Source organism: Pyrus communis, chromosome 6 (genome assembly GCF_041283825.1).
Source record: "Pyrus communis isolate YQ-2024b chromosome 6, ASM4128382v1, whole genome shotgun sequence".
Classification (NCBI taxonomy): Eukaryota; Viridiplantae; Streptophyta; class Magnoliopsida; order Rosales; family Rosaceae; genus Pyrus; species Pyrus communis.
The window spans coordinates 1160090-1184025 of NC_142570.1; the positions used below are offsets into that span (position 1 = coordinate 1160090).

At 38.6% G+C, this 23936-nt stretch overlaps 2 protein-coding genes and 1 pseudogene across 2 annotated transcripts; 2 read left to right on the forward strand and 1 right to left on the reverse strand.

Moving 5' to 3' along the window:
• Window positions 1-8059: 8059 nt before the first annotated feature.
• LOC137709705 (beta-1,2-xylosyltransferase XYXT1-like) lies at window positions 8060-10317 on the forward strand. The gene is made up of 3 exons (XM_068448686.2): window positions 8060-8546; window positions 8649-8876; window positions 8949-10317. Exons 1-3 carry the CDS (start codon window positions 8399-8401, stop codon window positions 10121-10123), a joined length of 1551 nt encoding a protein of 516 aa, XP_068304787.1. The 5' UTR covers window positions 8060-8398; the 3' UTR covers window positions 10124-10317.
• A 3421-nt stretch (window positions 10318-13738) lies between these two features.
• On the forward strand, window positions 13739-15457 carry LOC137710244 (beta-1,2-xylosyltransferase XYXT1 pseudogene; annotated as a pseudogene).
• A 487-nt stretch (window positions 15458-15944) lies between these two features.
• LOC137711053 (DExH-box ATP-dependent RNA helicase DExH3) lies at window positions 15945-23933 on the reverse strand. The gene is made up of 19 exons (XM_068450255.2): window positions 23298-23933; window positions 22766-22920; window positions 22600-22687; window positions 22144-22389; window positions 21811-21906; window positions 21524-21712; window positions 21220-21379; window positions 21010-21140; window positions 20543-20716; window positions 20191-20463; window positions 19696-19890; window positions 19288-19491; window positions 19013-19082; window positions 18776-18924; window positions 18156-18464; window positions 17725-17784; window positions 17457-17609; window positions 17253-17363; window positions 15945-17071 (listed from the first exon to the last, which is right to left on the reverse strand). Exons 1-19 carry the CDS (start codon window positions 23730-23732, stop codon window positions 16577-16579), a joined length of 3693 nt encoding a protein of 1230 aa, XP_068306356.2. The 5' UTR covers window positions 23733-23933; the 3' UTR covers window positions 15945-16576.
• Between the last annotated feature and the right edge of the window lie 3 nt (window positions 23934-23936).

Genomic DNA, 23936 nt, shown 5'->3' on the forward strand with positions numbered 1-23936 from the left:
TACAATAACATCAAGTCACAATCGGAATGCGATCATGGATTTTGAGCGGATTCGGCCTTTTAAATTGTCAAGTATATTTAGCAGATTAATCTGAATTAATATAATCATGTAACTAAGGTGAATTTGACGCTTACTACTCTTAATTTTTGTTTATTAGATACTTAGATGAGCATGACATGGATTATGATTGATTAGCGCTTAAACTTAATTAGTAACAATTTTGTTTCATTAATTAATTAATGCAATATTATTTGAAACAAACTTAAGCCATTGCTTGTATTTCTCTTGCTAGAAGTTAGACTTGGCAAACGGACCATGGTTGTCGTATTATGTCATACTCGTTACCTTAATAAATTGTGTCGTATCAAATTCATTATTTTAATAAATTTTTAACAGGTGTTCCAATAACTATCCAACTCATTACTTTGTCGTGTCGTTTCGTATCAGGCTAATGAATCAGGAAGAAATTATCATGTTTAATGTCCAGACTGGGCAAACGGTTCGTGTTCATGTCGTTTACCTGTCATACTGTTATCTTAACAGGTGACCTGATAACGACATGATTCGTTTGATGAGTTATTAACGGATGACCCAATAACGACATCTGATTCGTTAATGAGTTAACCTGAAATCTATTATTGTCGTATCGTTTCATATTAGATTATCAGGCAGTGCAAGAATTTCTCAGATCTACTAGAAGTAGGTGGCCATACAAATGTTGTTAATTAATTAATACAATACTATTTGAACAAAGACAAATTGAACTAAATAATGTTTTTTTGCAGTACACAGTTGAAGTCAATGTTCATAATGACGTCTATGAGACAGGCACCAGATACTTGCCATACAGAAAGAGGCCTTACCTATTTCATTGTTCAAGTCGTAATAGAACTCCCACCACCGATTCTTTAATTTAATTTTTTGGGTCAGGATGATGCAATCATGCACATTAAAAATGATTTCTGCATACTTATTTTGTTTTTGCAAAACCATGTTTATTTTTGTTTCTATAATTTATTTAAGGATCATTTTAGTTCCGATTTGTCACATCCCGCCCCAGGCAGAACCACTTCCCGGGCCCGACTCCACCGTAGCACGATATTGTCCGTTTTGGGCCCCCAGCACGCCTTCACGGTTTTGTTTCTGGGAACTCACACGAGAACTTCCCGATGGGTCACCCATCCTAGGAGTGCTCTCACGCGCTACTTGCTTAACTTCGGAGTTCCCATGAAACTCGAAGCCAGTGAGCTCCCAAAAGGCCTCGTGTTAGGTAGGGATGAGAATATACATATAAGGATTACTCCCCTGGGCGATGTGGGATGTCACAATCCACCCCCCTAAGGGGCCCGATGTCCTCGTCGGCACACCACGACCAGGGTTAGGCTCTGATACCAAATTGTCATATCCCGGCCCAGGCGGGACCACTTCCCGGGCCCGACTCCACCGTAGCACGATATCGTCTACTTTGGGCCCCCAGCACGCCCTCACAGTTTTGTTTCTGGGAACTCACACGAGAACTTCCCGATGGGTCACCCATCCTGGGAGTGCTCTTGCGCGCTACTCGCTTAACTTCGGAGTTCCCATGGAACTAGAAGCCAGTGAGCTTCCAAAAGGCCTCGTGCTAGGTAGGGATGGGAATATACATATAAGGATACTCTCCTAGGCGATGTGGGATGTCACACGATTCCTAATCAACCTAATTGTTAAACTGAAACCTTATTTGTTTAAATATTTTGATCGAGGTCCTTAGCCTCATTTAAACAAATTCAAATAATATTTTTAAATATAATAAATACTTAAAAATCAATTTTAGAGTAATATTGCTCTTCACAAAAATTATAGCAAAACAATAATGTACCCACATAATTATTAACATATTTTTAAAAATAACTATTTGTCACATCCCGTCTCGGGTGGGACCACTTCCCGGACCCAACTCCACCGTAGTACGCCACCCGGGGCCCGACTCCACCGTAGTACGATATTGTCCGCTTTGGGCCCCCAGCACACCCTTACAGTTTTGTTTCTAGGAACTCACACGAGAACTTCCCAGTGGGTCACCCATCATGGGAGAGCTCTCGCGTGCTACTCGCTTAACTTCGGAGTTCCTATGGAACCCGACACCAGTGAGCTCCCAAAAGGCCTCGTGCTAGGTAAGAATGAGAATATACATATATGGATCACTCCCCTGGGCGATGTGGGATGTCACAATAATTTGGTATCAGAGCCTAGGTTAGGCAGTCCTGTACTTTTGTGAGTGTTCTAATTGTTTTGGTGTCTTTTATCAGAACTATGCCGCCTCGTAAGAAACCACATCGCTCTGCTGAGCATAGTTTCCCCGATGTAGCTTAACTGGGGGAAGCTATCGCCACCATTATTTAGTCGGTGCTCCGCCCTCCCCAGAGGACTCCTCTAGAAACTATGTACAATCTGAAGCTGGATAAGTTCGAGGGCCACGAGGGTTTTGAGGGAGCAGAGCGATGGCTAGAACATATTGAGAAGACCTTTTGTGTTCTGCATAATCAGGGGAATCTCCCTGTTGAGAAGTGGGTTGAGACGACATCTTGGTTTTTGGGTAAGGATTCGGCATCCTGGTAGGAGTAGGAGGTTTGTCGTTTATCCCCAGAAGAGAGGACTGATTGGGAGGTGTTCAGAGAGTTGTTCAGGAGAAGGTTTGTGCCTCCTGAGTATATAGACCGCAAAAAGCAGGAATTCATTGAGTTGAGGTAGGGGAAGTTGACGGCAAACGAGTATTATCGGAGGTTTACTGATTTGTCCCGTTATCCATTGCCGCCTATTGATGATTTGTTTGATCAGCTTCGGGGTGCTTGTGTATTCTCCAAGATTAACTTGAGGTCTGGATATTATCAGTTGAAGATTAGTAGGGAGGATGTCCCTAAGACAACTTTTAGGACTCGTTATGGTCATTACGAGTTTCTGGTTATGCCATTTGGATCGATGAATACGCCAGCTGCTTTTATGGATTTGATGAATCAAGTATTCCAGCCGTATTTGGATAGGTTTGTTATTGTCTTCATTGACGATATTCTGGTATACTCTAAGTCTAAATCGGAGCATGTTCGACATCTTACTTTGGTGTTGAAAAGGTTGAGGGAACACCAACTGTATGCTAAGTTTAGCAAGTGTCAATTCTGGTTAGATCAAGTAGCATTTTTGGGGCACGTTATTTCTGCTCAAGGTATCTTGGTGGATCCTCAGAAGGTGGCAGCTATGGAGAAGTGGGAGCAACCACAAACCGTCACTGAGGTGAGGAGTTTCCTTGGTTTAGCAGGGTATTATCGATGGTTTGTGAAGGATTTTTCCGTGATTGCTTTACCACTGACGAGGCTAACGAGGAAAGATGTTAAATTTGAGTGGGATGATAATTGTGAGCAGAGTTTCCAGCAGTTGAAGTATTGTCTCACTCATGCACCTGTTTTGGCACTCCCGGACGATAGTGGTGATTTTGAGGTCTATAGTGATGCTTCCTTGAATGGTCTGGGATGTGTGTTGATGCAGCATGGTAGGGTAATTGCTTATGCAGGAGGGTAGGATGTTTGTGCCTAATAATTTGGATTTAAAGAAAGCAATTCTCGATGAAGCACATATCTCGGCTTATGCTATGCAACCAGTGAGCTCCCAAAAGGCCTCGTGCTAGGTAGGAATGAGAATATACATATAAGGATTACTCCCCTGGGTGATGTGAGTGTCACAATTGTCACATCTCGGACCGGGTGGGACCACTTCCCGACCCCGACTCCACCGTAGCACGATATTGTCCGCTTTGGGCCCCCAGCACACCCTCACGGTTTTGTTTTTGGGAACTCACACGAGAACTTCCCAGTGGGTCACCCATCATGGGAGTGCTCTCGCGTGCTACTCGCTTAACTTCAGAGTTTCTATGGAACCCGAAGCCAGTGAGCTCCCAAAAGGCCTCGTGCTAGTTAGGGATGAGAATATACATATAAGGATCACTCCCCTGGGCGATGTGAGATGTCACAATCCATCCCCTTTAAGGGCCCGACGTCCTCGTCGGCACACACGCGACCAAGGTTAGGCTTTGATACGAAATTGTCACAATATCGTGCTACGGTGGTGGAGCGGGCCCGAAAAGTGATTCGCCCTGGGCCAGGATGTGACATCTCGCGTGCTACTCGCTTAACTTCGGAGTTCCAATGGAACCCGAAGCCAGTGAGCTCCCAAAAGACCTCGTGCTAGGTAGGGATGAGAATATACATATAAGGATCACTTCCCTGGGCAATATGGGATGTCACACTATTGATATATTTTAAAACATAAATTATATACATATAATTAGCATGGGTACATTTAGCAAAATTAAAAATGGGTACAAATAATTAAAAAAATATGGGTACAAATACAAATAAGAGTTTAAAAAATATGGGCACAAAAAAGAATTAATATATGGGTACAGATTAAAACTGAAAAGAAAATTAGTACAAATTAAAAAAAAGGTTGCAAATTAAAAATGGGTACAAACTAAAAGTAAAAATATATGATAAAAAATTTAGCCATGAATATAAATATAACAAATGTAACGTTTCTAATACTAAATGAATATATTTAGAAATAAAAATATTTTATTATTAAAATAATTAATGACGTTTATTAAAATATAAGGACCTTTATAAAAAAAATTGAAAATAAATAAGGTTTTAATCAATGGAGTGGGAAAAATAGGGATGAGAACCTAATTTTTCCTTTATTTAATCTAAAGATAAAAAATAGAGTGTTTGGATTTCACTTCCTCCTATCGTTACTGTTTTGATAAATATTGTCTTAGGTAATAAAATGACATGATAATTACGGGCCAAGATTAGCCCAACTTGTCAATGGCAATAAGGCAGCTTTTTCTAATTAATTAGCCATAATACTATCATTAGGCCCCTTGCCAATTGTCATTATCGAATAATACGGTGCAATATATAATTATATTATTCTTAATTATAGGCATCAATTTTCCTACTACAGTAGCATAATAAGCTTGAATGCTAAAGGTTGTGGAAGCTTAATGAAATTGCTCGGAAGTGACTTTGACCAGTACCAAACAATAGACTCGTGAGCAGACATCACTGATTAATAATACTAATCATGCTTATTAACAAAAATAGAATAGGAGCAGACACGTTTGGTTGCTGAAAGAGTGATCACTCTATGGTTATCACTGTAAATATGGTTTTATTGAGGATTTTTCTAGCCAGTCGTTCGTATGCATAATGGTGAAAAAGTTAAGGTTATATTATAAAATCAATTGGTAATATGAAGAGTAGTTTAATTACTTATAAGTAGATGCAGTGTCACTTCTTTCCCCGACATGAGATTTGCTTTCAACACGTCCCCTCACGTGTTACAAAATTTCAAGTTTAACATGCATATGAACAACAGGAATCGGGCACATGTGGCATTCGGACTTCACACATGAGACAACCTGCTTTCATACTATAAAGAAGTTGAGATTTCACCATAAAATCAATTACTAATATGAAAAATAGCTTAATTACGTACAAGGTTCCGTTTTTTATTTAATGTGAAATTCATACTCTTATCAACGGTTAATAACACATATGCTATGCTGAAAGAAAGACAATGTTTCGGAGCATACTTCTATCGTTATCGAAAAGAATGTACTTTATTTACCAAGTGCACGTAGTTTAAGAACGTTTACGTTGCTTTCTTTCATTATAATTTTAGCGAGACAGACGTCTCCGCCTCCTCTTTGGCCTGCAGATGTCCTACCTGCCACACGTATATGCATATGCATGATGGAAGTAATAGTATGAATTTCCCTAGTTCTTGTTATTGCTACTGTTGTTATACATTTGGAAACATTTCATGAAACCGTATATAGTTTCTGTTGTTGCTTGTGAAAGAGTAGGCGACGGAAGCAGAGGAGGGACAAGGGAGTAGGAGACGATGGCAAAAACACAAGCAAAGTTGGTTTCACGTACGTTAACATTGTTAGGTTTTAGGGTTTTTTCTTTTCCTTTTTACCTTCTTTTTAATTCTTTTTAATTGAATAAAAATTTAGAACATTTTATATGAAGTGACGGTCCACTTAAAATATCACCTAAGATGGTAGCATTACTCGTTATATATACACAACTTGACACATTAAATTCTTACAATTATCATAAGATGGTAGCATTAAACTCATTAGACAAACGAGATAAATCTATCTTGTGAAAAATAGCTAACGAATCTTACATGAATATGTATGAAATTGAACTACTCCTTTATTATCAATTGGTTTTGAAGTATAACTTTAATTTCGTTCATGGTATCATAGAAAAATTACACCGAGGTATGAAGCTCATCAACGGCCAGAACTACATCTAATTGTACACGTTGCATGGGATAGCAAAATACCCTAATTACCCTTGTGCTGTATACGTGTTACCTAATATTGAATTGGGCCAGAAAGGTCAAATGGTTGTTGTTGGGTGCTCGCTTTTTTCAAGTGTGTACAAAGCTTATCAACACGCATGCTCAATACGACTAATATATAATTATACCCACTAATATTATGTTAAATTTGAAAATGTCTAATCCTTTAGAACTTGAGGCCCGCAGTCTCAGAGAGTGGTTGCATAATTGTGTTGATAACAATCCGTTAACAACTCCTATTACTTTCTAAAAATATATATGAAACATGCCCCGAAAAAACATATATTATTTTATGTCACACACGTATTCTCTTGAGAGAAAACCAATTTAAAAATACTAAGTCCTCTAACTCGAAACCTCATCATGCTGCCCACCCAAATAGAGAGACAAAATGTGTAGTTAAGATGTCCTTCTCTAATCTCCCTTACTGGTTTTATGGATGCCTCAGCATTTCCTGCGGTCTAGACTTTTGAACTCCTCACCGACAAGAGGTTTACACTATGATGATGTAGTTATTAGCACTTAATGATATTGGTGATCCATTGACAATCCTCTTAAACTTAGTTTAGTTTTTATTTGATTTCTTATGAACGGAAAATAGGGATTCAAACTTGGATATTGGAAAGAATTCAAGAAAAGTATCATTAGATTGAAAATTAGTGAGTAAACTGGGTTATAACTTATAAGCAAACAATCCGTATACAATGTTGATTGAATTTTCTCATGTGCATTGTTGGCAGGGTAACACTAGTACTGTCATGACAATATGTCTGCCATTTTGCGCTTGATTTTGAATTACTCGTTAATTAGAATAGTTTAAAATATAATTATGCTTATAAAAGGGAAAAGAACACTAAGGTGAGTTGTTGCCTAAATGGTTATGTTAGGGGATCCTTATGTTAATTGCATTTTTCTGTGATATTGATTAATATTCTATATAATAGGTTCACTTCACCAAACCCTATATCTTATTGGGGTTGGATTCGTGACACCACTATTTTTACACATGTTTTTACGGGGCTAATTCCGTAATGTATTTTAACGATTTGAACTATCTATCTTTTATGACATCATTCATAGATCACCCTTACCATAAGTAGTGAAGAAAATAAACAAATACGGTTCTACAAAGAAACCTTGAACCATTAATGAAACGGTCATATGGTTTCAGATTTGTATAGTTTTTTATAGACATGATCTTTGAGAAAATACCTAAAAGATAGAAGATTTGCATCATTGAAATACATTACGAAGTGAGCCCCACAAATATGTCAAAAGTTGTGTAAAAAAATAATGCCACAGATCCGTCCCCTATCTTATTTAGCGTGAAATTTTTAATCTTTTTCGTTTATGAATCTAAATAAAGGAGTTAAAGTAAACCAATTTCAAAGTAACAATTTATCTCAAACTTATAAGTTTATTTTCTTCTTTCAAATGCAGGATAAAAGTCATTTTGATGGGGTCGCTTTCATCTTTGCAATTGCACTTGCAGTTGGACTTCGGGCTAATAGTAGTGACACACATGTAATTATGCAACCTAACCGCAATATCCTAATTTCTACAGTCGTAGTTGGTTGATAGCTTTCAATTGAAGCTCGAATCCAGGGCCGGCGGATTATGGCATTACAAATATAAACAAGAAATATGAAACTCTAGCTCATAACAAATATTATGCCAAAAGAAAAAAGGATTTTGTTTCGAGTACAGTCAACCAAGATGTCCTTTTCATACCTAGTTTTTTTTTTAAATTTGGAGAATCTCATAGACTTAGAGAGAGAGAGAACAAAATCGTGGGGTGCAACAAGTCATAGAAAATTGCACCTCAACCTCCTTAAATTGCTATACAAAATGGCAACCAAGTAAGTCTTTTGCTTCACAATTCACTCAACCTCTCATCACAAGTAACACTACTGAGTCTTCTCCGTCTTGTGAGTGAAATGCCATTTCGCATTTCGAGTACATAGAGTGTAGCATTACATTGATCGAAAAGCGAATGGCGGTGATGTATGATTCGATACTAGCCCGAAGCTTTAGTAAGCACGAGCAGAAGAAATTGAGATATGGAGCATTCGTTTGCTGCTTGCTCATAGCACTGTGCTTCTGCACTCTGCTGAAACCTAATTTGAATCCTCTACCAGCTTGTATGTACATTCATGCATTTTTTTATATTTTTCAGCATTGTTAACTTTATTTTTAGGTGACATATATTTGTTTGTAATTTAATTTTCTGGATCATGCCACAGTGAAGTTGGAGAGATCAATTGGTGTCAAACAAAAGATATTGGCACTCTGGGAAACAAACAGCACTCAGCAAGCAATAAAAAATGTGCTAGAATTTCCAGAGATAAAAACCGAGGAGTTCGAAAATTTGAGTGATCAAGTGTTAGCAGATTCTGCTGATTTGCAGCAAAATGCAAGCACTCTCACTAGTCCCATTGAAAGCAGAGTGCCGGTTGATGAGGAGACTAAGAGTAAGCACCCTTCCTCCAATACAGCTGGTACAAACAAAAAGAAACCATTAACTAACGCGAACATTTTTGCAGTTGTGGAAGTTGTAGAGGAGAATTTGGAGCCACTTTGCAAGACTGAGCAACCAAGAACTGAATACTGCGAGATCATTAACAGGGATGTTCGCGTAGATGCGAACTCTTCCTCAGTTTTTGTTGCTTCATCTTCTCAAATTTGGAACAGGTCCTGGACTATAAGGCCTTATGCTCGAAAAGAGGACAAAACTGCGTTGGGCAATACTCGAGCATGGTCAGTGAAACCAGTAATAACTGGTGCTCAGCTCGAAATCCCTCAGTGTACTCGAGATCATAGCGTTCCAGCCATCTTGTTTTCTACTGGAGGATACGTAGGTAACCATTTCCATGAGTTCACTGATGTGGTGATTCCACTGTTTATTACTTCTCGAAAATATGATGGAGAAGTTCAATTTCTTGTTTCGGATATGAAACCATGGTGGATTGCGAAGTACCAAGCAATACTAAAAGGACTGTCCAAGTACGAGATTATCGACATTGACAAAGAAGAGGCAGTGCATTGCTTCCCAAGCGTAACCGTTGGCCTTAAACGACACGAAAAGGAGCTGAGCATTGATCCTTCAAAGCATTCATATTCCATGAAAGACTTCAGAGAGTTTCTAAGAAACCGTTACTCATTGAAAAGAGCCAGTGCAATCAGAATCAGAGAAAATCATCAGCGAAAAAGGCCCCGGCTTCTGATCATCCCGAGAAAGAGAACAAGGTCTTTCACGAACACAGGGGAAATTACGAAAATGGCTAGACGCTTGGGGTTCAAGGTAATCGTCGCAGAAGCTGACATGAACTTGTCTAAATTTGCAGAAGTTGTCAACTCTTGTGATGTGTTAGTGGGAGTTCATGGAGCTGGCCTCACAAACCTTGTCTTCCTTCCAGAAAATGCAATTTTGATTCAAATACTTCCAGTCGGACGGTTCCAATGGCTCGCAACCAACTACTTCGGCAAGCCTTCGGAGGGTATGAATCTCAAGTATTTGGAGTATGAAATAAGCAACGAGGAGAGCACGTTGACACAGCAGTACCCGCTTGATCACCCGGTTTTCACCGATCCTTCATCGATCGGAAAACAGGGTTGGCTAGCGTTCTATTCACTCTATCTGCAAAAACAAAACGTACATCTTAATGTCCAAAGATTTAGACCTACATTGTTAAAAGCTCTTGAGCTTCTGCATCAGTAGAGAGACGTCATTGTTTGATTTCTGGAGGAAGCAAGGTCCTCTTGAATATTTATTTCGTTTTGTTTTCGTTTCGTGTACTTTTCGTAGCAAAGAATTCGATTTCATTGATTCATAATCCGCTCTTGTAATTATTTGTTCAGAAATATTGGAAATTCGGGAAAGATTTGCGAAGCTTTTGTAAGCGTCGGTGAAAATTTGCTATTGTTCCGTAGTCATTCGGTAGGATGTTCCGAACGTCCTTCTAGTCTTTATTTATTTATTTATTTATTTTTCTTCATTTGATTTTGTTTTATTTCAAATTTATTTTCAGTCAGTTTTCTAATCTGAAGCACGAAATAGATAGCATGGTTATTATTTATCCTCTTTTTGCTTACGCAACAAAAATTGTGAAATAACTCACGGTTTTAATCAGTTTTGTGGACTATTACAAGTACAAACGTCATCATAAGACCTTTTTTTGTATAAATTTTGTTGCATCATAATTTTTTTAAAATTTTTGAGGACCGTTTCAAATGAATGCCGAACTAGTATTTTTATTGATTATATTTTGTTTTAAGGAAAACTAATGAAAAGTAAAAATAAAAAAAAAAAATTTAGTTTTAATGAAAAATGACAAATAAAGGTGTAGTGAATAGTACTAAGGAAAGGTAAAAATGTGGTTTTTGTTAAAAGTGAATAATACTGAAAATGTTTCGTTAAAACTCCATTCCTTTTAAAGTTTAGAAATGAAATAAAATCCTTTTTAACACAATAAATTGGGAATCCAGCTTTAAATGACTTGTAATATATTTCTTACCGTGTGAGCAAACTAATTGTTTTTTAATTGATTTTGGGAATTTTTTTACAAAATCTGTTGAGTTTTTGGGTTTTCGAAATAGTATAAAATATAGAATTGTTTTAAATCATTGATATTTGATAAGGACATGTTCTAAAAAAGTCGGGGCATTTTAATGGAACTTTCGCCCCACCATAGATATCACGGAACTCCATATTTCAGCCATGCATGTGTTTTTATTGGTTTTTTTTTAACTTTTTTTTTTTGTGTGTTTAAGCTTAAAATTCAATAAAACTAGTTTTGTTAATCAACAAATGGTAAGACTTAAGATTCTCGTAAAAAGATCTTAAAAACCTTAAAATCACATTTTTCATTAAAACTAGAAGCAGTAACTCATTGTTTTAATCAGTTTAGCAAAATTTATACAGAACAAAAGTGATCAATGGAGCTATTTTTGTAGAACATTTGCCGCACCTCGAGCCTCTTAAAAATGGTGAAGGACATTTCAAAGATGTTTTGATCGACATAACTCATGCTATCTCCAACCGATCCGGCCAGAGAGTTATAGGGCCGAAAATAGCCTGAAATGACACGAAAACCGTCTTCAACCGAGGGCTAGGTCATAGGGCTTGTGGGCTTCACCGGGCCAAAAATACCAAATCAGGCCAACCGGCTGGCCTAAATGAGCTAGCCAGCTAGCCCTGGGCTGGCCCAACCTTTCAACACCAACGGCTAGCTGACGCCAGGTAACTGTTGGATTTGAAATTTTTTTTTTCGGGACAAAATTTAAAAAATAAAAAATTTCTATTTTTTTTTCCTATAAATACCTAAACCATTCGTACACCATTTCTCACGTTATTTTCACCATTCCATGCTATCTTATACCATTTCTCTCCTACATCATTTCTTACCTCTTCCAGTAATCTTTGCTTCAATTTTTTCAATAATTTTCAAATGGGTGGATCTGCATTGAAGGGTAGGGCTTAGACCTGAAAAGAAGATGAAGCTCTTTGCAGGGCTTGTAGATGAGTCTCCGAAGATAGTGTGAGGGGGAGTTCTCAAACAAGTGAAAGTGTTTGTACTCGTATGTCCAAAAAGTACTATGAGTTCTACGAAGGCACCAATCCACCGAATTCACGAAACCACGAGAGTTGTTCTTCAAGATGGAAAAAACATCTTCATCCAAATTTGAATAAATGGCATCAAGTTGTGTTAAAGGCCGAAATTAGACATGAAAACAGAGCCAATTACTACAACAAAATAGGTGTTTTCACAAGTTATTTTAAATATTTAATTATATTACATTTAATTTCATAAATTAATTTCCTTTAATTTTTGTAATTATATTTTCTAGGTACGCCAAGCGAAGGAATTGTATATGGAGGACAACTCAAAACCCTTTAATCATCATGGTTGTTGGGAAATTTGTAAAGGGTGAGTGTTATTTGAAGATCCACCTCAAGAAAGAGTTGCTCCTATGCCGGTGTTCGGAAATGCATCCTCAAATGCAGTTGGGGATGAACATGGATCTCCTACCGTTCAAGAAACAAGGGTAGAAAATTCATCTTCGGGTGAAGGTTCCATACCTAGAGCTATGGGACGAAACAAGGCCCGAAAATTGAAGGAAAAGGGCAAGGCAAAGGATGATTACGCCTTTCAACAGGAAATGACGTCCTCATTACGATTAATGGCGAAGCAAAATGCCTTTGTTGCGGAAGAAATGAACCGTAGGCATGAAGAACGGGCAAAACAAATTCAAGAAGAGATGGATGATAGGAACATGCAAAGGAACACTTCGGATTACACTTAAATGAGTAAGGCCTATTTTGATAAGAAAAAGAGGGAAATTATGGCCTGACGGGAGTTGTTTACATCCGACTATAATTCTACAATGGCGGATGATGATGATGATGATGATTATAAACTTTAAATTTAAGTTGTTGTAGTTTTTAAATTTAAGTTCATGTAGTCTTTAAATTTAAATAATAAATTATGTTTGGCCTATGACCCTTTGGCCCCCTCGGTTGGAGATTGTTTTTTGTCACAGGGCTATGTTTGGCCCATGACCCTTTGACCCATCGGTTGGAGATGGTAAGAAATATGGTATGACACTGTTCATTAAAATATTAATTTTTTGGAGGGTTATAGGGCTAAAAGAAGCCCTCCTTCGGTTGAAGATGGCCTCAGTTCTGGATATGTTCTTGCGCCGCTAGTATTTTCCATATGCAGAAAACTGAGAAAAACAGATGCAAACTACGCTGATTTTTTACTTATTTTTTTGAAAAGAGTACAATATTCATTAAGACAAGAAGACTATGTATAAAACAGAGTATTGGTGCATAAATAGGCCTCGATATAAACCTTACCGGGACTACACTAATTGTATCACTCTTTTCGTTCACTTGAAATTTTAACTTGCCCAAGGCGAGTTTTTCATACAAGGGGGGATGGTGGAGATCCTGCAAGATTTTTCATTTAATTACTACGTGTATCTCGAGATTTTTAAGTTGATTCGTTGTTTCCGGTTGAGATATGAGCATTCAGGGACTGCTATGTTTGGATGCTTTCCATATTTACTGTGTCTCGATTCGTTTCTGTTATATAAGGGATTTTAGATATGCTGTTATCTGAATTTACTCATCTCCCATTTTAGCTTGGATTAGTTAGCTTTCATGAACATGCCTATATAATCGGGTTTCCCACAAAACTGCTTGTATTTGAATTGACCATAACGTTGTAATTTAGCGTCCCTCTTCGTATTTGAGCTTCAATCTCCTTCTACATCAGATTATCTTTTTCATCAAAGTTTAAGGCATGCTTATATCAAAGTTGAGCGAAAAATGAAGCCCGATTCGATACTTGCCAGAAACGTTTCTCGCCTTCAGCAGAAGAGGTTCCGATGTGGAGCATTTGCGACACTCTTGCTTATAGCAGTATGTTTTAGCGCAGTTCTCAAACCTAGTTTGAATCTATCAGCTTGTATGTAAATTAGCCTACTCTTTTTACCTTGTGTTGCAAGAAAGTTGTAATGTGACCGCACTAACATGATATGTTTGGTGTGCAACTTTCGTTTACTCGCAGTGAAATTGCAGATGTCAGTGGGTCTTGGTTGGGAAGCGCTGCAAGTCCAACAGAAAAACAGCTCTCAGAAAGTAATCGAACGTGAGCAGTTCGATCAGAAGATAAGAGCGGAGGAGTTCAAAAATACAAGTCTTCGAGGAGAGGATTCTGGTGAACAGAAAAATGCAAGCACTCCCACTATTCTCCTTGCTCGAAATGGTTCAGAATCAGAGACAAACAGTAAGAACATGACACGATTATTTTGTACTAACTGTCCAAGGGGATTGAAGTTAATTAGGTTGATGATCCAAGAAAATTCAGCTTAGACAATTTAAATTCATCTTGCAGTTTCAGAAGTGACGAAGAATTTGGAGCCGATTTGTGATGTTTCACAGCCAAGAACTGATGTTTGTGAGATCAACATGGATGTTCGCGTTGATGGTAATTTGTCTTCTGTTTTCATTGTTTCATCTCAAGCGGACATGTTGGCAGGGAATAGCTCCTGGACTATAAGGCCTTATGCTCGAAAAGAAGATAAACAGGCGCTGAATCATGTTCGAGAGTGGTCAGTGAAACGAGTGTCTGATGCTCAGCAGGAAATCCTTCAATGCACAAGAAATCATAGTGTTCCAGCCGTCTTATTTTCAACGGGAGGATATACCGGAAACCATTTCCATGAATTCACTGACATGGTCATTCCTCTGTATATTACTTCTCGAAAATATGATGGGGAAGTTCAGTTTCTGATTACCGATAAAAGAAGCAGGTGGATCGAAAAGTACCAAGCAATACTAAAAGGGCTGTCCAAGTACGAGATTATTGACATTGACAAGGAAGATGCAGTGCATTGCTTCCCAAGCGTAGCAGTTGGACTTAAAAGACATCCAAAGGATCTGAGCATTGATCCTTCGAAACATTCATATTCGATTACTGACTTCCGAGCATTCTTAAGAAAAACTTACTCACTAAAGAAGGCCAATGCAATCAGAATCAGAGGTGGTGGCCGGCATAAAAAGCCCCAGCTTCTCATCATATCGAGAAGGAGCACGAGGTGTTTCACGAATCTGAGACAAATTACTAAGATGGCTAGAAGCTTGGGCTACAAGGTAACTGCTATGGAGGCTGACAGGAACATGTCAAGAATTGCAGAAGTAGTGAACTCTTGTGATGTGTTAATGGGGGTTCATGGAGCTGCCCTCACAAACATTCTGTTCCTCCCTGAAAATGCAGTTCTTATCCAAATACTTCCGCTCGGAGGGTTCGAATGGATTGCAACAAACTACTTCGGAGAGCCATCGAGGGATATGAAGATCAAGTATTTGGAATACAAGATCAACAGAAACGAGAGCACGCTGAAAATTGACCCGAATAAGAATCGAATACGAGGATGGCAAGCATTCAAGTCAACTTTTCTGAATGCACAAAATGTAACCCTTAACGTCAAAAGGTTTAGAACCACTTTGAAAAAAGCCCTTGGACTTCTGCATCAGATTCAGTAGGCCGTTGTTTAGTTTCTAGAGGCAGCAGAGGCCTCTGCATGCTATTATTTCCTTGCTTCGTTTCCATACTCTTTGTGAAAATCCATCATAGTATTCAATGTCGTTTAGTTAAAAAATCGCTTTTTTTTATTTTTTTTATTTTTAGGAAAACTAACGAAAAGAGCTTGAAAACTTTGAATTTGAACGATAAGGACAAAATAAAGAGCACAGTGAATAGTACCAGGATTGACTTTTTAGTGTAGAAATGTGATTTTTCGTTAAAATGAACAGTACCAGAAGCTTTTCGTTAAAGTTCCATTTTTTTTTTTTTTTTGCTTCTGACAAAACGATATTCTAAAGTAGTCTAGTAAGCAGGAAGGGTGAAACTTGACGGGGGATCCGAACTTGAATGTCTCGGCCCACTGGCCTAAGAATTGCCATTGCTAGTAAAGAAAGAGTTTATGGTGGTGATCAACCAAACACAACCTATCATGTTTCGCACAATATCTTGAATCCGAAATGAAAACTTCTATATCATTTATAACACCGCAAGGACAGTGTTCAACAAGTTTGATGGTATTACCAGCCACAGGGAGGCCGAACCTGACCAGCCGAGCTACAAGTTCTAGCGCGGGCATGAGGCAAACTCCGCCATGCTGTCTATCTGTAAAATTAAAATAATAAGCTGCTGCTTTACCGATGCAACCCTAAGACTGCGCTCTACCGACATGAATATATACAGGATGCAGCTCCTTGACCCAGCAGTAGCCATGGGTCAGTGTGATCCATAAGTTGATGTAAAAAGAAGTGTAGAATAATCTGCTACTTCGACAGAACAAGGTACATTCTTCATACCCCATGAAGAGTGTGCCTCATCACCCGTTTCCAAAAATATGGGCGCATCTGCCGATAAAGAATGTTCTATATCACCCCCTTTCTAAATATGGATCTTCAAACGCCGTAACTGATCACAGATTCTACAGAAAGTAGCTTCTATTCTGAAGGTAACTCAACGGCCTGGAAGATTGATGTTCAATATTTATTCATCCTAACCTTTCAAGTTGGACTAGCCTCGGGCGTCTCTTTGCCGCTGATTGTGCTTTTGATTGTATGCTAACTCCATTATATGATGAGCAACACTTAACCCCACTTGGCACTATCAAATGAGGTCCTTTTCTGGCTTGTCTTTCTACTTTTCTTAAGAAGCATCGACATATGGTCAATATCTGTGGACGAAGAATGGTTCTCTCCCTTCAACCAGAGTACAGCTTCTGCAGCTGCATCTTTCTCTGCTTCTTTCTTACTATTGCAAGGCTTCCCCACAAAGTTCAACCCATTGAAGATCACTGTGGAACGGAACTGATTGTTTTTCAATGGTTTTGTTTTGTAGGTGGGTACATCATGCCCGGCTCTGGTGAGCAATGTTTGCAGGTGATTTTTGTAATTATTGTTCTCTGCAACTTTCTTCATGGTGCCTTTTAACTTTGGTAACTTCTCTTGTGTTGCCTTCTTTGAGGGCAGTGGCACCTTGCGACCAAATACAAATCTACCCTCACATTGATCCTCTGAGACCAGTAATCTTAGAGCCGATAGGAGGTTTGTATGTGATTGCATATCCAACTTGGGATTCAGGAGCTGCTTGCAAAGAACGCATCCCCATGTTAGCATTTTAGCAACAAATTGAGTGATTGTTCGTGTGTATGTGCGAGAAAGCAAGAGAGAGACGAGGGGAGAGAGAGAGAGAGAGAGAGAGAGTAGGTCTAGATTCAAGTGATAAATTTAAGAGCCGTGACAAATGCTGAAGGCAAATACAAACCTTATTATGAATCAGTTCATCAAGCTCCTTCTTTAAGCAAAGATATGTATCTGCTAATGCGGGATTCATGAAAAACTCCAAGTATCCTCCCAGCATCTTCAAGTGCCCATTCTACCAAAAGCAAGCAGGAGTATTTACTACTTTTTCGTCAAGAACACACAAAAAGTTACCAATCATATTCATATCCAAGATCAATAAACTTACCAGGCCACCCATGGAAATGTTGCCCCCGAACAAAAGGAGCACAGAATCAGATATACCAGTTGAATCCCGGAGAAAAACCGAATTCACTTTCACCTTTTCATTGAAGACTAGCCATGGATATGGAATTTTAGGTATGCTTCCGTTGACAGAACTCTAATAGATCAATCATAAACAATAGAACAGAAAATGGGTCATCATATGCAATTAGAACAGGAAACTTTAAGCAATACAACAAGGAAACATGAATTCAACCAAAATAAGAACTAACCGAGTATAGCATCACTTGTCCATCTTCCTGTGTTTTAAGCATAATCGACTTCTCTTTGTTCTGTAGAACGTGTCACAACATATACAATAGATGAGAAAAGACAAGCCATCCACAAGCAAAACAGATGCAAACAAAATCAGAATCCAGCCATTCAGAAATTCAACTTAATCTGAAGAATCATGACCCCTTTATCACAGTTTTTGTAAACTTAACATATCTATTGGAGTATCGAATCGATTCAACTAAATGTAAAGATTACAACACCCTCTATCACTCTGTTTTACTCACTTGAGCATATCAATCTTTTATTTGTATATTGTACAGTGTGAAAGAGCCTATTCCCACAAACAAAACAGTTTCTTATCATGCGATAAAAGAAAATTCGAATATGAAAAATATACAAACATTATAAGAAATGCATAAGAACTTACCACGACAGAGCATATTCCAGGAAATAATCCAGCACAGATGACTGCTCGGACAAGATGCTCATCATGGCTCCATGTATTGCAGCTTTCTGTATTATGGTCAGCCAGACCTGCATCCTTGAGCAAAAAGAAGAACTGCTTCCGAAGAGAGTCAATGGCTTTCAGAGTTTGTACAGAAAGAAAGTTTCTCCAGCAGTACTCATAGCCAGATTCTGTTCTTTCAGCACTTCTCCAACCATCATAAGCTCGGACAAGAGCAAGATGATCACTGTTATCATGAGCAGAGAACTGTGCTTTTGCGGACTCTGCAAGCTACACAAGTTGAAAATGACAAGGTTACTACTACTGAACCTATGCTTGTTGGTTTCCCAGGAAAAAAAAACAGGAAGAGAACTGTGCTTAGGGCAAAAGACTAAATAGCTGATCACTGTTAACTTCTTCGCATATCTCTTTACTTTGAAAGTTAGTGAAAAGTATAAAAGTCGACTTACTCAACTACAAGTATTAAGTCGGGGAAAACATCAGTTTCTAATGACATAGGAATATGAGGGTGTGCAGGGGACGGGAGACACCATTATAATATGCAACAGCAAAGTGTAACAGGAACACTATATCATACTTACATCCTTCTTGTCATGCGGCATAAGGAATGGGTCTCTCATACTAAGGCCTGCGACAACAGTCATTACTGGATCCAAACAGTTGAAAATAGACCCCAATATGAGCATTTTTCCAAGCTTAGGCTCAACGGGAAGCACTGACAGGTGACGTCCTGCATAGCATAAAATCACCAGTTAATCTTTCTGACTTGCAAACAAATCAACACACAACTTAAAACAGCTTTGATAATCATTCATTACCTAACACTGTCAGGTCTTCATTATCATCTAACGCCCCAATGATCTTTAAATACTCAACAGCATTTTGAACCTACAAAACAAAACAAAAAAAATCGTGAGGACTGATACAAAGATATGCATAGATCACTGTTAAGAATAATTATACCTTAGTTCACACATTTTTTAGCCAAACATCTTATTTCACATGTTAAATTTAGATATCATTGCATTACAAGACTATCACCTCCCATGCAAGTATTATAAAGAATAATCTGAGTACTCGCATAGAAATTTACCGACAGAGGTTCCGGTGGCTGCAAGGCCTTAGATAGGAACTCTGAAATACTTCCAAGTTGTAGACTTTTGATTTGTAAACATAATGATTGCAACGGAGTCCTCAAAAGTTCAGGCAACTGATAATCAGCAAAGGCATCATATACACATCTGGGGTAGAGATGGTAACACTCGCCAGGTTGAACACGACCAGCTCTGCCTCTTCTCTGCAGATTAAAGGCATCAAATTAATATTGTAAACGAATGTATTAAATCTCCGTGTAAGAGGGCAACTTGAGTAAAAATTTGAGTACCACAAAACAAAAATAATTGCACAGTTTAATTAAGAAGCATTACAGTCGGTAATAGAATATCCAACCATGAACTACAGAAATAATCAAATTGATACAGAAACTGTCAGACTGTCTTACTTGCCGAGAAGCAGCCTTTGAAATCCAGGAAGGAAGCAAACAGGGAGTGTTATTTAGTGCATCATATGATGTCTCTTTCGCCTTTCCACAATCAACAACAAAAACTACATCATTGATAGTGATACTAGTCTCAGCCATGTTTGTAGCTAGAACTATTTTCCGAACACCATCTTCTGGCTTATCAAATATCAATTTCTGTTTACAAAAAACAACAAAAAATTAATAAATAAAATATAAAGCCAGTCCTTGAACTACAAGAAGAAGAATAACAACCCAAAAATAATAGAGTTCCATTTAAATTTTTTGAATGATAGCATCAAAAGATTCATTGAACAAATACGAAGCTGTAAGGAATTATTGGTTAACTCCCCAGTACAAGAATCCTTAGAGAATCGAGAAAGTCAAGACGCTCTTTCTCGAGTATTTTTCCATCACCAGACCATGGTAATATCTGTATGCAACGAAAATTAACATAAAAGAGAACAGTGACATCACCTGCTCAGAGCTAGGCATGGAACCATGACATGCCAGCAGTAGGACCCTGCTAGGATCTCCTAATAGGGGATGAGCTTGGAGTTGATCCTTCAAGGAGTTTATGTCATCCCAACCCGTCATAAAAACTAAAATTGCGCCAGGCCGTTCTTTCCTGACTATGTGTAAAAGAAGACTCTCAATGAGGTTAAAACCAATAGAGTCAGGATTCCAACAGGACAGAGACTCCTGAGTCCTTGGACTGTACTCCCCAAAGTCGGCAACTTCAAGTACATCCTGTTCAAAAGGGCCAAAAAAAAATTAAATACAACCGAGGAATTAAGATGAAACTAAATAAGACACAAATTTTCTATACCTCTACAGCAGAAGCAATTTGGCTCTTCCTCTTTTTGAAACCTTGAGCTTGTTTCTGCATTTTCCACGACTTTTCATGACCATAATCATCAATCTGATTATATTGATTTAACCGATACCCAGTCATTTCTAGAATGTTCTCCAGAAAATGTGTTCGGACTGGGTAAGTAAACCCCTGTAAATAGAGCAATGCCCAACACCCAAATCAAATATGAAATAAGATAAAAACGTAATCATGAACAAATGTAGCTGAATCAAAAGTGGATTTACTGAAGGAATCAGGAAATACTTTGTAATTGCAATACAAATGGCACCTGGAATCACCTAAGATCATGCTATATTGACATAAATGCACAATAAAGAGCATAGATTGCTAGATGACAGTTTGGGTACATGGAACAGATAACTAAAAGAAACAAAAGTTAATTAAAAAGCCATAAAAAATAAGACCTAGTTCCCTGAACTTACGGGAATATGGATCGTTGGAGCACGACCAAAGTAGGAGGAGAAAAGCTCAGCATTTAGGGTGGCACTCATCAAAATCAACCTCAACTCTGGCCGGTGAGGGAGAAGTTCTTTCAGAACAATAAGAAGAAAATCTGAAATAAATGCAAGGCTATGCTTAACACCACATTAGAATACCAATTGGCAAATTTACTTTCCAAAATTGAAAATTACCTTCATTCATTCCGCGTTCATGAATCTCGTCAACAATGACGTGTGTAACACCTCTCAACTTTCTGTCAACAAGTAATCTCCTTAATAATATGCCCGTGGTGCAAAAAAGAAGCCGGGTGTCCCGCCCTTTCATCCCTTCAAGCCTAACTTTGTAACCAATCTATTACCATAGGGAGAGATTTAAGTTCAAATCAGCTAGAAACAAAGATAAATGATTAACAACCAAGTGAAATAAAACAAGGTAGGAAATAAATGAAGTCTAACATTTTGAAGATAAATCTACGTCACCAAAAAAGTAACTTACAGATTCCCCCAGATTCTCCCCTCGTTCCGCAGCTACTCTTTCAGAAACAGCCATGGCAGATATCCGTCTAGGCTGGGTACAAATAATACTGCAGGAAGCTCCGCGATCAGCTTCAATCTCAGATTCTAAAATGTACTGAGGAAGTTGTGTAGTTTTACCACAACCTGTTTCGCCGGAGACAACTACGACCTGCTCAACATAAATTTGAAGGAAAAAAAACTTAACTATGCTGGTGAGCAAAAGCAATCATCCATAACCAATTATAGAAATAATAAATTATAACTCACCTGATTTTCTGATACAGCTTTTAACAGTGCATCTTTCTCCTTATATGCAGGCAGACTTTTACGAAGTTCAAGCATCTTTTGACCTTCTGGCGATTCCTGTATAGGACTTGACATGTCAATATGAATGTTTTTATAAGTCTATAAATCTACTATAAAGCTACATGAAGATGAACAAAAGCTGCATTACAAAGTCAAACTGTAAAAAGACACAGAAGAACAAAAATTTAGAGACACAATGCATTGTTTCCTACATCAATAAATAATAACTAACAAAAAGAAAAAAGGATCAACTTCCAGCCTGAATAATGGTGACAAAAAGAAAGGAAAAATAACCTGCCAATGTCGTTGCCTATTATGCAGTTGCAAGCTTTTCCGCTGAAGAATTTTCTCCATGGCATCAGTATTCTGTATCAAGGGCTCCTGCTGCTCATAATATCCTCCATCATTAGTAATGCTTCTACTACTGTTTGATCTTGACAAGGAAAAGTCTGACAAATTTCCTTGGCTCATTGGCTTTTGAGATAGGTAGGCTTTGAGATGAGCATCTACTTCTCTATGAAGTCCAAAAGGTAAGACAACCTATACACGGTTCAAAAAGTTTAGAGCAATACATTGGATAAAAAACCTTGTAACTTCAAATAACATGTACACCAAGATTAATTAACTAATTCAGGCCCCACATCATACACTACAGAGAAATAGTTTCACAATTTTCAAAGGAAAGAAAGTCATCCATTTCTTTCCATGCATGATTTAAACTAAGTTGAGCATAAACATATAAGAAAGTACCTCCCTTTGTGGCCGCTTATCATCAAGATCAGGTCTGTAATTGGGCTGAGGAACTTTGCTAAATACTACAACTCTAGAATATTGACGGCTGCTTGAGAAAATCAAGGATCAGAACAACATACAAAAATGGGCACAGAATAACTGTACACTTGCGAAACTGACGTACCTATACAAACCCATCCTGCTTGCCAGTGCTGAAAGATGATCAAAATCACGTCTATCCTTTTTTTCCCTCGACACCAATTCTTGCTCGTCATTGTTGCGAAGAAGCATGGTTAACTTCCATCTCCATTCATCAATGTTATCAAGGGTCGAACCACCCTAAGCATATATTAACAAGTAAAAGTCACAACCTTTACATTTAAGCAGAATGATAAGAAAATAACAGGTTTCAGCTCTGCTTAAAAAAGTGCTACTTCATCGGTTGTTATTTCAAAGTCCGAAAAAGTTCGATGCTTCAAAAACATGTACTGATATCTAAGCTCTACGGTCTAGCCTACGTGCTTATTTGGCCAGCACCAAGGGAATTCAATTCCACTTTCCTTGGCACAGCTACATTGCATTTCGACTTCAGAAATCGATAAACTATGAGGTTAAAAATGAAATCTTCAGTTCCGAGAGCAATTAAAAGCAACTCAACCAAGGTTCCCAATTCAAGTAATCAACATTTTTAACAAAACGGGCAGAGCAGAACTAACCATTTGGCGCTGAGACGACCCCAATTCGGCATCGGACTCCTCACTCGCAGAGGCGTCCTGGTACGCAAACCGCCCATAGCTCAAATTCTGCTGGTAAAACGGCACCGCCGAACTCCTCAGCTGCTGCCTCTGCTTCCAATCCAGCTCCGCCGCCCGAGAGGATGCCTGGCACGTGACGTCCCCCACGTGACGCGGCAGATAATAGCACGCATTCCAATTCCGGGCCGGAGCAAGGCAGAACGAGTGGTGGTACCGGCTGTTCCTCATGGAGCATCCCAATAGCAGCGACGGCCTTACCAAAGCTACGTGGTGGCGGTGGCGATGGTGAGTTCCGCGTACAGAGACAAGAAACGGGGTGGTGGAGGTGGTGGAGTGTTTGAGGGACATGGTGGTGGTTCGGAATATATAGCCCTGGAAGAGGGCGGAGTACGGCATGGTTGTGGGTTGGGGTATGTGAGAGAGGCGGTTATGGTGGTTGTGAGTTTTGTCAGTTGGAGCAGCTAGGGAGGGGAGGGCGCCATTTTTGCAGGGATTAGGGTTTTTGACAGGTGACGGTGTGGGTGGGGGTTTGTGTTGGTTGGAGAGAAGCGGCGCTCATGACTCTGGAGCTGGACTCTGTTTTTTCTTTTATCTATTAAA